This window comes from Capsella rubella, unplaced genomic scaffold (genome assembly GCF_000375325.1).
Source record: "Capsella rubella cultivar Monte Gargano unplaced genomic scaffold, Caprub1_0 scaffold_4, whole genome shotgun sequence".
Lineage (NCBI taxonomy): Eukaryota > Viridiplantae > Streptophyta > Magnoliopsida > Brassicales > Brassicaceae > Capsella > Capsella rubella.
Genome location: NW_006238920.1, coordinates 7,983,295 through 7,996,597, shown reverse-complemented (window position 1 = coordinate 7,996,597; position 13,303 = coordinate 7,983,295). Strand labels below are relative to the sequence as shown.

At 32.6% G+C, this 13,303-nt stretch overlaps 3 protein-coding genes across 3 annotated transcripts; 1 reads left to right on the top strand and 2 right to left on the bottom strand.

Moving 5' to 3' along the window:
* Nucleotides 1-2,712: 2,712 nt before the first annotated feature.
* LOC17888365 (protein LIGHT-DEPENDENT SHORT HYPOCOTYLS 3) lies at nt 2,713-3,698 on the bottom strand. Its single transcript, XM_006293458.2, has one exon. The coding sequence runs from the start codon at nt 3,570-3,572 to the stop codon at nt 2,919-2,921; it is 654 nt and encodes a 217-aa protein (XP_006293520.1). The 5' UTR covers nt 3,573-3,698; the 3' UTR covers nt 2,713-2,918.
* Nucleotides 3,699-7,880: 4,182 nt separating this feature from the next.
* On the bottom strand, nt 7,881-9,806 carry LOC17888224. Its single transcript, XM_006294942.2, has 5 exons — nt 9,568-9,806; nt 8,892-9,064; nt 8,464-8,647; nt 8,253-8,359; nt 7,881-8,165 (listed from the first exon to the last, which is right to left on the bottom strand). Exons 1-5 carry the CDS (start codon nt 9,637-9,639, stop codon nt 8,084-8,086), a joined length of 618 nt encoding a protein of 205 aa, XP_006295004.1. The 5' UTR covers nt 9,640-9,806; the 3' UTR covers nt 7,881-8,083.
* A 1,811-nt stretch (nt 9,807-11,617) lies between these two features.
* On the top strand, nt 11,618-12,193 carry LOC17888969 (mavicyanin). The gene has a single exon (XM_006295861.1). The coding sequence runs from the start codon at nt 11,618-11,620 to the stop codon at nt 12,191-12,193; it is 576 nt and encodes a 191-aa protein (XP_006295923.1).
* The last annotated feature ends 1,110 nt before the right edge of the window (nt 12,194-13,303 follow it).

The following is a 13,303-nucleotide window of genomic DNA, read 5'->3' as shown; positions in this document are numbered from 1 at the left end:
ACGTCATGCATAAAAGTATGTGCAAGAACATTGTTATAGCTCAAAGTAGAAACCTTGTATAAGACTGTCAAATTTTCGATAACATTGTCGGTCAGGGTCTAAAAGGGGTTATCAATATGACACCATATTATTCATATTTTTGAGTAGCTTTATCCTTTATATGTAATCATTGACCTTGGTTTAACCAAAATATTTCAAAAATGTTAATCGTTACATGACTATCCAAATTTGTACTCGAATAATACACAGCAGTTTTACATTCTGTTATAACACATGGTTTTTGTTTTTATCAATTAATTTTCAGATCAAATTGTAACTAAAGTTTTATAAAAATGATTGGACGTCTCTATCTTGATTTCAATAAGACTTTCTATTATATAAGACATAAGTTGGAATTTTCAAATAGAGAAGTAAAAATTGAAAGGTATAAAATAAATAAATTACCCAAGTCTTTTTCAAGAAAATGACTCAAGAATCCTGAAACTGTGGGTTTCAAAACTTAGGGAAACCGAGATGTACACTTTTTACAGAATTGTTTTTATCTATTGAACTGGATTTTACAATATGTGCAAAGGGAAACTCAGAAATGGACAAGAATCAAGAAAAGTTGAAGGGTCTTTGAGTGCTCTGCGAGGAACAACTTACAGAGACAAGACAAGTGAGAGACAGAACTCTAGCTGGCTCTACCTCTATCTAACACACTCATGAATGATGTAACACTTACACAACGTACCAAAAATAAGTATTATTTTATTTTTATTTCATTTTTTTAAAATAAGTGTTTTTACACAAATGAGGATATCAAGGTACCAAAAGTATTCAATATATGGCTGCTTAAGGTACTATAAAAATGCTATTACATACGTTGTTTGATATTCAAATTTGACAAAGATTGTTTCATTGATCCGTCGGACCTATTGTTGTGTGTGACGCTATCTAACCTATTATATATTTGATTAAAACTTATAACAACTTAGATTAAAAATCTGTCCTATCAAAACTTTTCCAAGTTGATTCGTCGTTTTCCAATCGCGTTTCATTTCAATTTATATTCAATTTATTTTATGAAAATGACCCTCCAAATACATCAGACCCCCATATATCACAAAAAAATAACCAGCAAAAATATTTAATAAAAACAAAATTGATGTGTTTCTCTCTCCCTATACATATATACACGGTTTAAAAAAGAAGAAGACACCATTTCACTATAGCAACCATAACTACAATTTTTAAAGGATTTACTATTTATTACTTTTTTCACAATTTACATGTATATATGTATCTTTTATTTTCACAATTTACAAGTATGTATCTCAAATTTTGATTTGTGGACCTTATTTATTGACAACGCAACTAAATGAAAAGAACCCGGCAATTTGCATAATGGAGGAATAAAATCATTAAGCGTACATAATCATTTAACATTGAAATCATATTCTATGTATCGTCATTAATTAGCATAAATGAAAAAAAGATGAGTTATTTCTTAATATATGTAATTGGCTAAAAAGAAATAGAATCATTTATATTATTATGTAATTCTGTTATTCGTAGGATTACAGTTAATTAACTAATCAAAATTTTGCAGCACAATGCTATTAGAAGAAGTTGTCATACTATCTGCAACAGCTAGTGATCGCATCTTTATGTTTCAGAATTGTAGCTAGCGATCACGAAGCAATGTTTCCGCATTAGGGAAGTAAATTCCATAATCAATTAAGCTATTTTAACTATGAATAGTATGTTTTGTTTTGTTACTAACATGTGCTAAACAATGATGACAGTAGTATAACTCACTATAAGGATGTCATATTCATTTGAATATTATATTATTATGTAAATTTAGTATTTTTGCATAAGTATGTCATTCGAAATCAAATTAAACATAACTTACTATAAAATCATATAGACCAATAAACATCACATAAATTTAGTCTTTTCTCTTGTTGGCTTTGGCAAGGGTACGTATCATATCATATGTTAGCAAGACCTAGGAACCGTAGTTAGGTAAGATTCATCCCTATATCTAGCTATTGGAATCGCATACTCAATGGCTAAAAATCTATATAACATCGAGTTACTATAACATTATCAAATCACCATATGTACAAAATCTAGGGTTTATGCGAAAGCCAAGACATGGACAATGTTCTTCTTAATCGAGTAAAAACTATGTACTAATAAGAAAAAAAAAAAAAGGGAATTTAAGTATTGTTTACTTTTCTTTGCTGGAAGAGAACGTATCACTCACAAAGTCACAAGTAAATCTATCAAAGCCTAGTTAAACATGAACAACAAAATGAGTTTAGAGAGATGAAACAAAAACACGACAGCATATTTACTGAAGTATGCCACGTATGCATGTGAACATTAGTGAGCAGTAAAAGCTCTGGGAGAAAATTTGGATATTGGAGAAAACTTCATAGTGTTTATAAAATAGATAGTGCAATCACTTTCAACTACTATAAGACCACTGTTAGTTCACTGTCACTTTTAGAAAACGACCACTGTTTTGCATCAAAAGAAGAAAATCAATAATACTATTCTAGACTTCTAGGACCATCATACTCCATAAATCGATTTAAAGTAAACCTAAGACCTCTCTGTTTTAGAAAAAAAAAAAAAGGAAGAAGACCGATGATGATGATGATAGTTATGATACATAGATACTCATATACATTTATATATATACACATAAATACATGTGAATTTCTCTTTTATTAGATATAAAATAAAAATCGAAAACCCTACCTTCCTTCCCCCAACATACACTAGTAGTAACAAAAGAACCCTTACTAGTTCTTCTACAACTGACCACATAACCTAAAAAATTTTAAAATCAACATAGAAGAAAGAGACGAATTCACATTTCAAATTACATAAAATACTCTCACTTCTCTTATATTATAGTTTAATTACTTCTCAAACTTTAATTGAGTAGTAGAACTAGTACCCGGTAGCATTTGGAATTGCTGGTGGCTAGCTACGGCGGAGGAAGAAGAAGCAGACGAAGGAGGGAGAGGACGCTTTCGCTTCTTCTTCTCATAGCTAACACCTCTTGCTTTGCTCTGCATATCTCTAACCTCCCTTAGGTAAAGCCTAACGGCACGAGCTCCAAAAGGGTTCGTCTCAGGCTTGCCTCCGTTCTCTTCAAAGGCAGCTCTAAGACGGCCGATGAGTGCGTCAAGACTTCCCCAAGCTTGTCGGAGAGGACAAGGACACGGTGCCGGAGGATTAGGATGGCCGTAGAAGTGACAAACGTTCGTGTGGACTTTTGTCTTACCGAATTGGTCCAAGTAACGGAGGAACTCGAGCACGTGAGCTCCACTGCATCGGGATAGCGAAAGCGGTGGCCGATGGTTCCTTAAGTACTGTCCGAACGTGTTCCAGTCTCTCCTCTTCTGGTTCTCGTAACGGCTTGAGTTAGCCGACGGCGATGAAGACGGTGGTTGTGTTGCTCCGCCTACGACGGTTCCGGTGACGGAGGAGGAGTTGTTCGTGATGATGCTAAGGTTTGAGACACCTCCGTAAGCTGAAGAGCCTTCCATCAATTGAGGAATCATATCCATTTTTCTTTAAACGGATCGATCGATGTTGATGATAAGTTCTTGATTCTTGATTCTTGATCTTTCTTGGTGGATATGGAGGAGCACAAATTGTGTTTGTGCGGTTGGGAGATATAAGGTTTACTTTGTGCAGATATATATATTTTGCGTATTAAATTGGTATATATTGAGAATGTTATTATAATTAGAGAAATTAACTTTTTCGGGTTTTTTTTTTCTTCTCCTGTTTTGATTTTTTATACTACTTGAGATAAGTGGACTATAGTTTTCATATCTTTACTCTTTTGTATCCATTGTTTTGTTTTGTCTCCATTTGATAGATAAGTACCCGGTTTGGTGTTTTTAACGTAATATTTTGTAATTCATGTCTGATTGGGACAATACTAAACTAACGTTTGTTAATTTTTCTTTCTATCAAGTACTACTACTAAACTAGAACTGAAGAAGGATCATTGAACTCTTGGATTCGTTTTACTGGATATACATTAATCTTAAATACTCTAATTACTTGGTAAAATTATAAAAAGAGAGAAATGGTTTGTAGCTTTTAGAAAAATATAAAACGAACGTATAGTTTTTACATTTGGCTTCATGATTTGATAAAGACTTGTAAGCTTGGATGTCTCCTTACTCTTCTTCTCTCGTCATATTTACTTTTCTCAATGGAAAAATAATTTTCTGTCGCTATAGAAAAGCAGAAATGGAGTTGGGTATTTAGGTGTGGACAAAGGCAGCCAGAAAAAAAAAAAGTTTGAAAAGGATGGAAAAATATTATTCAAACATAATTTTCAATATTTTAATTATATATTTCTATCAATACTGTAGAAGTGATTGACAGTTCCTTGTTATTTTACAAAAATAGCCCTCAATTCTTCTCCCTTGGACACATATGAAAAGGGCTTTCCTTCGGACCATTGTGCAAAAGATCTTTTTTTTTTTTTTTTTATCTATAAATATTTAATTTTGTCCGACAAAAAAACAAATTATTTAGAGCATGTTGCATGAAAATGGTAAAAAATATATATAAAAAGAGCCAAGAAGAAAGCTAGACCATAGACATTGACGCTCGTCTCCCCCTTTCAGTAAATTAATTCACCTTTTTCTTTAACACTTACTTGTTTAGACAATGATTATCATCAACATTTGTTTTTTTTCTTTTAATTGTTACAAAATGTATTACTCCTTTAAAGAAGAAAACAAATAGAGTTGATGGAAACTTGCTGAATCTTTCGTTTTTCTCATTTCCATGCAGTGTCATGGTTATATTTTGTATGTATATTTCATTCTCTTGTATGTCACCAATAATGTTAGATTAATAATAAAAGTTATATAGTGACATTTCACATATCAAAAGAGAAAAATAGAGACATTAATTTTTCTAGATCCAAAACCAAAACTAGTACCTAAATTTTCGTATAAAATTAATTTACTTTAAATAATAACTGGGATTTGAGAACTAAATTTAACATCGTATAAAAACATAAATATGTAATATACCAATTGAACAGTACTCTACCATTAGCATTATTAGGTTAACATTGTCGAGTTGCTCCACAATTATATTCTGGCACTAAAACTACAAAATAAGTCCTCGTTTACATAAACCCCTAAAAATGTATAAACTACACATCATTCGTAACACACTATAGTAAGTCTTAAAACACTTTACTTTCCTCAACTGTTTATCTTTTGAACACGACACAAATTGCAATTAGCTAGGTACTAGCAGTGGCTCGGACTTCGTAACACTACTTTTGTTACTATCGACGAATATTTTTAAGTAACCAGTGTACTCTCTTGGTACAACATTTGCCTTACGAGTTATCAAACTATTATTAAATTAAGTATCCTCAATACGTTGAGGGCATCAATGTTTTGCGTGCACATGCACAATTTTCATGTGTTTGAGAGCTTAAAAAAAATTGTTTATACATGCTAATAGCCATCTCTCTTTATGAACAGGAAACTAACTCCAGACATCAACGACAATTATGTCGTTCTGTCACGTTGTTCTTTTCAAAACTTGATCCGGGGGTAAATTGTACTATTTTAGGGTGTAACGATAATTGTTTTCAATATTAAAAATTGCATAAAACTCTCTATATGTTTTCTATGAAACCTATAATAACAAGGAATCACTCAATCAGTAATCGAATAAGTTACACATATTTTAGGTTATCGAACGCACCTCGAGGTCTATAAAGGTTAAGAACAAAAATCGGAAAAAAAGAGAGAATGATTTTAGAAAAAAACTTTTGAATGTACTGAAAGTGGCAAGAGGTTGATAATAAATAAGAAGATAAAATTAGAGATGGGACCTGACATCAGTCAATGTCACATACTAAATGAGGACAGTAACTTTAAATTTCAGAACACACAAACAAATTTACACCGACCTCTTTGTGTCCTTTTTTTATTTGTATCTAAAGACAACATGCACCCAATTTAATGCCACCTTATATTAGTTTTCAATTTCCTTGGATACATGAAAACATTTATTATATATTATGTTTCATAACATTTTACTTCACATGAACTAGAAAAAAAAATAGTGAAATAATAACATTTATATTTTTATTTGTTAGTAATTATATACTTGCTTGTCGTAGTAGATAACATGTTATTGTTGTTACTCGTGCTAACGATACAGGATTGTATTTACGCAAACACATTCATATCTTGCATATTCCATTAAATTTCCGCGTAAGAAATCGAGGATTCTAATCCTCTCCTTGCTCTAGGTGTGGAGCAGGAGAAGAGATGATAACATTTTACATTTTTTCTGTCTTCTATCTTTACAAACTTAAACTTTATAAGTGCTTTTTCGACACTAAAGTTTGGTTTGATGGCATTATAGCATTTTCAAAGTTGTTTATGGACACTACTTAATAATTACTTACATTCCAAACTTGGTGAATGGAAAAGTTTCTTCGTGTCACCCTAAAAAATAATAAGTCATGAGAGAAGTGTAGTTAGGACATGAAAATAAGTTTAACATGATACATCATTGGATCGGGGAGTATCCTCTCTCAATGTTTAGTTAAATGTTGATTAAGGAACCAAATGCTAAAGTAAATGGGTCTGTAGAATATGGAAACAAAGAGCCAAATTTCTCCCATGGGTTGTAAAAATAATACATTTGGTAGTAGTTATTTTGGTTCTATAATAATTCATCTCACGTGATTGGTTTGACAAATATAAAAAAAATATCATGCTCAATAATAGATAAGTACCATTCCATCTGTTAATCATTCTGCTTGATTGAGTGAAATTTTTTTGTCAAAAGATTTGGTAAAAATCTAGAAGTTGATTAAAGATAGAACAAAATCTTAAAATGGAACCCTACCACATTGCTTTCCCTATCTTTTGATAGTCCTGTCTTTTTCTTATAAAGTTATGGTTTTTTAGATTTTTTTTTGTTGATTTTATTATCTTAAAATGATTAAGTCCAATAATGATTTTAAATTACTGCCGCTAATCAAGTTGATTATATACTTATTATATAAGTGGAGAGAAGACAAATCTAGATGAGGACAGTAAACTCAATATCATTTCAAGTTTTAAATAAACGGGGCACAAATGTAATCAATCAAAAGTTTCAACGTTTCCTTAGATATTGAACAAAAGTAACACAACTAACATCGCTCTTTGAGTTTCAAACATTAACGGGCTTTTCTATATTATCATGGGCCTGAAATAAGGCTTTAGACCAAGTAAAAAGACAAGAAAATCAAAACTAGTTCAAGAAGAGAACGTTTTGTCCCACATCGTTCACCCAACTTATTTTGTACTTCTTTATATATCAGAAGAAACGAACATTGTACCGTCGAGCTAAGTAACGAAAGCTTGTGACCCGAGTGGGGACAATAAGATGGTGGAACATTGGTTCGGGTCCACGGGTCGGATCTGGTGTCGGCAAGTTTCTGAGCTGCCCAGTCCAAGCTGTGAGTTATCCCTCTGGGTTGATCGAAGGTTCATCCCAGGTGGGTGCTAAAGTCGGAGGGTAAAGCGTGAGGCTGGTTTCACAGAGCAGCGACTACTTCCCGCTTATAGCAGTGGACGGATTACGGCTCGGCGTCGCCCAGATCCACTATGGCCCGCTGGTTCGATCTCAGCTGAACCACTATTTTTTTTCCCCACTTCTTATTGGAAAGTTTTGGATTGGTTCGGTTTTGGTATACTTTTTACTCTTTTGTAATAGACGTTAAGTCTCGTATTAGATTAACTAAAACAGCATTACATTATGAAATGGTCTTTACAAAGCGAGGCCGACAAGCCAAAAAAACACAGCACCTCGTTGGAAAGGGAACATAAGTTAACAGTGTCGGTATATTGCTGCAAATACTGTATATATTTCAGGCTACAAACAAACACTGGTTTTCAAAAATAAAATCGGATTTATCATCATTGTTGTCATGATTTATTCTTTTCTCAAATTTCCAATCAAAGAACGCAATTTAGCTTTGACACATCCAACAAAAAAAACAAACACATGCAAGAAAGTGTTTCTCTTTTTATGCCTTGTGGTTTTTAGCCATCTCTTCCACGTCCAATTCTACGGCAAGGATTGGAGAATCGTGTCCCATTGCAGTGTGACTGATCAAAGGAGTTTAAAGAGTAAGAAAAAAGAGAGCTCATAAAAATGCTAATCAAGAGACAAAAATGACTGTTTTTTTTTCTAACCTGTTTCTAACGGGACCGTGATCGACAGCTGTCCTCAAACAATATATAGCTCTTCCAACAATGTCTGCTGTTGAAACGGGACCAAATGTTCGACTATCATATGCTTCCTGTTTAAAACATAGACAAGCATTATAGTCATCACTCATCAGAGAGACACTATCTGACTATATAGTTTGGGTTATGCTTAAGATCATTTCAGTGATGTATATACCTTAGCTTTTAGATCCTGGTTTTCAGCTATTACCCAACACTGATCCTTTTCGAGAACGAAAGGCTCCTCTTTTTCATTACCTGATACCATTTCAAATCCTTCTACAGCTGCTAATCTTCTTACAAGATACTTATCTGAATCCTTTGGGTCTTTTAAGACGACAGCATCTCCAATGAATACAAACCTTAAACATTGAATTCAAATGGGTTTCACTAATCATATGAAGGGCACACAAATTGCATAAACTCTTGTCTGTGTCAACCAATTCAAGGCAAGTCTATGTTATATTAAGTGTGTCTATACTATATAGGTTATGAGATAAACCACAATAAGATTCTGGTGTAACAGAAACGTGCATTGGAACACTAAAGATCAGGTATTGAACAATGAAAGATGTAACGCTTAAATGAAAAAAAGAAACAACATACCTGGTATTAGCAATTGGTATCTTACGGATAAGAAGTGTGTTTTCCTTAGCGGTCATGGTTGGTGACATTTCTGGTACTTTATCCGAGTGTAAGAAGCTTATTTTTCCATAGAATAGATTCTTGAAGACAATTTGAATGAGTTCCCTGTCACTCAGTTTTTCCCTCCTATGACTCTGTCAAAATTGAGTTCACATCACAAATCCATCATTTTCCACAAACATAGTTGTTTAAAAAACAACAGATCAACAAATAAGAGCGATGTTTTGAGACATGGTGGTCAAAAACTATTAATTTGTTCTGATAATGTGATAAGAGCTGCCTTGGAAAACTTATAATACAAGATCAAAAGTATTGTTTTGTGAGTAAAGTGGTCTCCTTTAGAAGAAATGATGTGAGTATTGGCAACTGTGAGTTCGATCTATATGAATTAGTTATATAATCAAAAGCTATCAACATAAAGTAAGCTCCTTTGTAATTTCTCAACATCAAAGTTTAAAACTTTTTCATCATATATCACAAAGCTCTTCAGTTATGAAGAAGAGATTGATTCAATTGATTCGAATGCAGAACACAAGAAAGGCAAATTCCCCTTAAGTCTACAAGCATTTCAATCGTTCCCCAAAACCCAATTCCCAGATCACAATAAATCGGAGAACTGATGAAGAGAAACCCAAACCTTGAGACTGAGCGTGAGGGAATACTCGAGCTTGTGAGCCATGTATCGAAACCAAGTCGAGATTGAGGCCATGACTCCAACGAAATGAGAGAGAGTTTCGTTTCCAATAGAAATGCTATAGGATTTGAATATGGTTTCTCCGCCGCCGCGTCGGTCTTCTCCTCCGCCGCGTCGTCGCCGTAGTCGATAGGAACAGAATAGAACAGCAACAAGTACAAACCCTATGGGTTTGGTTTGGTTTTGATAAAAGTTTGGGTTTTAATTTGTTTCATACAAAAATGAAAAATCTTTTGGGATGCGTTGAAATGAGAATCAGAAGCAAAACAATTTTTTTCAGGGAAATTTTAATTTACAATATGAACCTTCTTTTTATCATCTATTAACGACATTCACCCTATATTATGATTAGCCCCTATATGTTTGAAATTGGAAAAAAATGAAAAAATAAAATTAAAAATGTGTTGATAGTGAATAGAAGTTGTTTATCCTCTATGAAAAAAATATAGTAATCACTAAATACAGAATTTTTTTTTAATAAACCAATGTTTAGGTCAAAATATCATGATAATTGGGCAATCATGATATATATATGTGCATAATATAAGATAACTACAAATGTACAAGAGAGGAAACTAGGTTAACATATACATATGTAACCACTAACTAAATAGCTTTATAAATCCCTACTATAGTAAAAGAGAAGTACAAAAGTTTCTTGGGTCGGGTTTTTTTAAAAAATTAACCCGAAATTTTTCAATTGGATCTTACCAAAAATTTAAAGATATTAAATACCAGTTTCCATATATATTATTTCGAAATCTACCAAATTAAACCATCAATATCGGTTTTGGAAAGTACATTAATCTTAATTTGTTTAAGGAAAATACATTAATGTATGATTTTGTATATTGGTTTAACAAATTAACCTAAAAATCAGAAATATAAATTAAATATAAAATATTTATCAAATTATCCATAATATTTCAAAACAAAATGTTCCTTAAATATCTTATATTAATATTTAGATGTATAGTTTTCTCCTATATTAACTATGATCTTCACACCAATTACGGGATAATTCATTTTCAACCATCTTTAATATATTTATTTGGCAATAGTTTCGAATTTCTGGCTTGATTATAAAGCTAATCTTTTTTTCAACGCTAACCTAACTCTAAGAAAATATTATCTATATAAATAAGTTTCTGCTACCAGAAAATTGTAACATAAACACAGATTTACATTTTAACACGATAAGAAATAAGAAATCATTGGCTCTTTATTTGTTTATTCTAGATATTTGCAATTCTACAAAACTGCATGAAAGGTCCAAGTTAAAATCATGTATTTATGATTATGCGGTGTACCGCGGGTCAATCCCCAAACTTTAAAAATGATTCATAGTATAATATTTATACATGTATATATGTCACATATTGTTCTAAAATTAACAATCCAACTAAAATCATACAATTTAAATAATTTTAAACATATTCGAAACCAACACAAAAATACAATCTAAAAATGATAGAATTTAATTAATAATCAAAATAAAGTAAAGCAAACACAAATAAATTATCCCGCAACGTACAAAAGATTAAAAACCCGGTAATTTTCCCCCGCGCTGTAGCGCGGGTCCGAATCTAGTTATGATAAGACTAAACACAAATCCTTACCATCACAAACTTTATGATTATAAATGTCAAGTACATCATAATTCTTCTAATTAATTTCAACGCTTTTTAAATTCTAATTTTTTTAACATATTTATCTTAATTTTTAAAAATGGTTATTAAAACAAAATTGTAGGAAAAACGAAAATTCAAATTAGAGGCGGTCATGATATCAAATCTCGAATATGGGAAAAAGTACCTAAACGAAACTTATCCAAATCTTCAAATCCCATAAGGTGAAGGATTATTATAACCGACCACTCAGCTATATATAATAGAAACTCGTAGCCCTCTCAACTCTCACCAAACAAACTCATTAGCTACTTCTGCTTCAAACTTGTCTCCCACTCCAAAGTTAAAGAACCAAAAACCCGATCATGGCTTTGATAAAGAACAATGTGTTTTTCACTTCTTTGTTGATTCTTGTAGCTCTTTTTGGAGTTGCCCTTGGAGGAACCGTTCACAAGGTTGGAGACTCTGAAGGATGGACTATGATAGGAGTCGATTACGAGGCTTGGGCTTGTTCAAGAACTTTTCAAGTTGGAGACTCTTTGGTCTTCAACTACAACAAAGACTTTCATGACGTTACCGAAGTCACTCACAATGATTTCGAGATGTGTGATTCGTCTAAACCGCTTATGAAATATAATACCGGATCTGACTCAATCAATTTAACCAAATCAGGACTCCAACAGTTCATATGCGGAGTCCCTGGTCACTGCATGTTAGGACAGAAACTTCAAATCCACGTTGTACCAGCCTCTTTGGGTCACATCGTTGCTCCGGTTCCTGGACCGGTCCGATCACCAAGCTCTTCCTCGTCTCCTTCACCAACCAACGCTCCACAATATAATCATCAGATGACTCCATCACCTCTTCAAAACGGTGGTGCCATGAAGTCAGCTTCTTGGATTGGCTACATCAGCTTGTTGGCCATGATCTTAGCATTCTAGTCTTCTTTTATTATTGTTAAGCAGTGAAACAACATATTCCTTTTGGTTTTCTTCTTGCATTACTCGAATTAGTTGGGTTTTGCTTCCTTGTAATATGTAACTTATTCATTAATGCAATAATTTTTTTTTTTAAAGAATATAAGAGATATATAGTATCATCACCACCATGAACAAGTAATCGATTTTTAACATTGTTTAAGATAAGTAAACCTAATGTAAAAGTATTATAATTCTATTAGTTATCAAAGAAAACGTAATGGACCATTGCAAAGAAAAAATATAGCCTTGCACAAACAAACTAACAAATCATCTGTAAGACCAAATACACCAGTTTTACAAGTCTTAGAGTTGATACATAGGGGGGTGTTTCACCAGTTGTGCTATATGTTCAACTACTTTATTCATTAAGCCTTTATCACCTACCCTGCTAATAACTTCATCAGCTCTTGAACTCTTAACAAACACCTCCATGACTTCAAAACATTATGATTCCTTGTTCTTACATACAGAACTCAACAACCGAGAGTATAATCTTGGATCAACAATAACACAATCAGTACTTACTAACTTAGTCGAACAATCTATCTCACCAATTCTACAGAGAGCATCTATCAACATCCCAAAATGTAGATTCCTCTAATCTCACACCCATTCTTTCTAGGCTCCCCATGAAATCCATGAAAGTAGTGCGTTGGGATATGATGTTCGTGGTGATGCCTCATAATCTTTATTTAACATAAGCGGCGTCATCAACACTGTATACCATCTATAGATATTTAATTATATAAGAGAAACAAACATGTATACATCATTCTCAAGGAACATGTGAAATATATGTTTGTTCGGTTTAAGATCTTTAAAAAAATAGTAGTGCTTAACATTTTTCCCAGTAGAAATATATAAGCCATCTTCTACTTTTTAATTTGTTATATCCTTCACGTAAAAGCAAAGTAGATTTTTGTTTTTTTCCAATTTTAGTTTCTTATATTTATCTTTGTTTCACGCAAATAAAGAATAACTATTCTTCCCATGTGGTTTTAGCACAAGATCATTACACAATTATCTATAAAGCATGCTAAAGTTGGAACAATTTATCCAAAAATACATCGG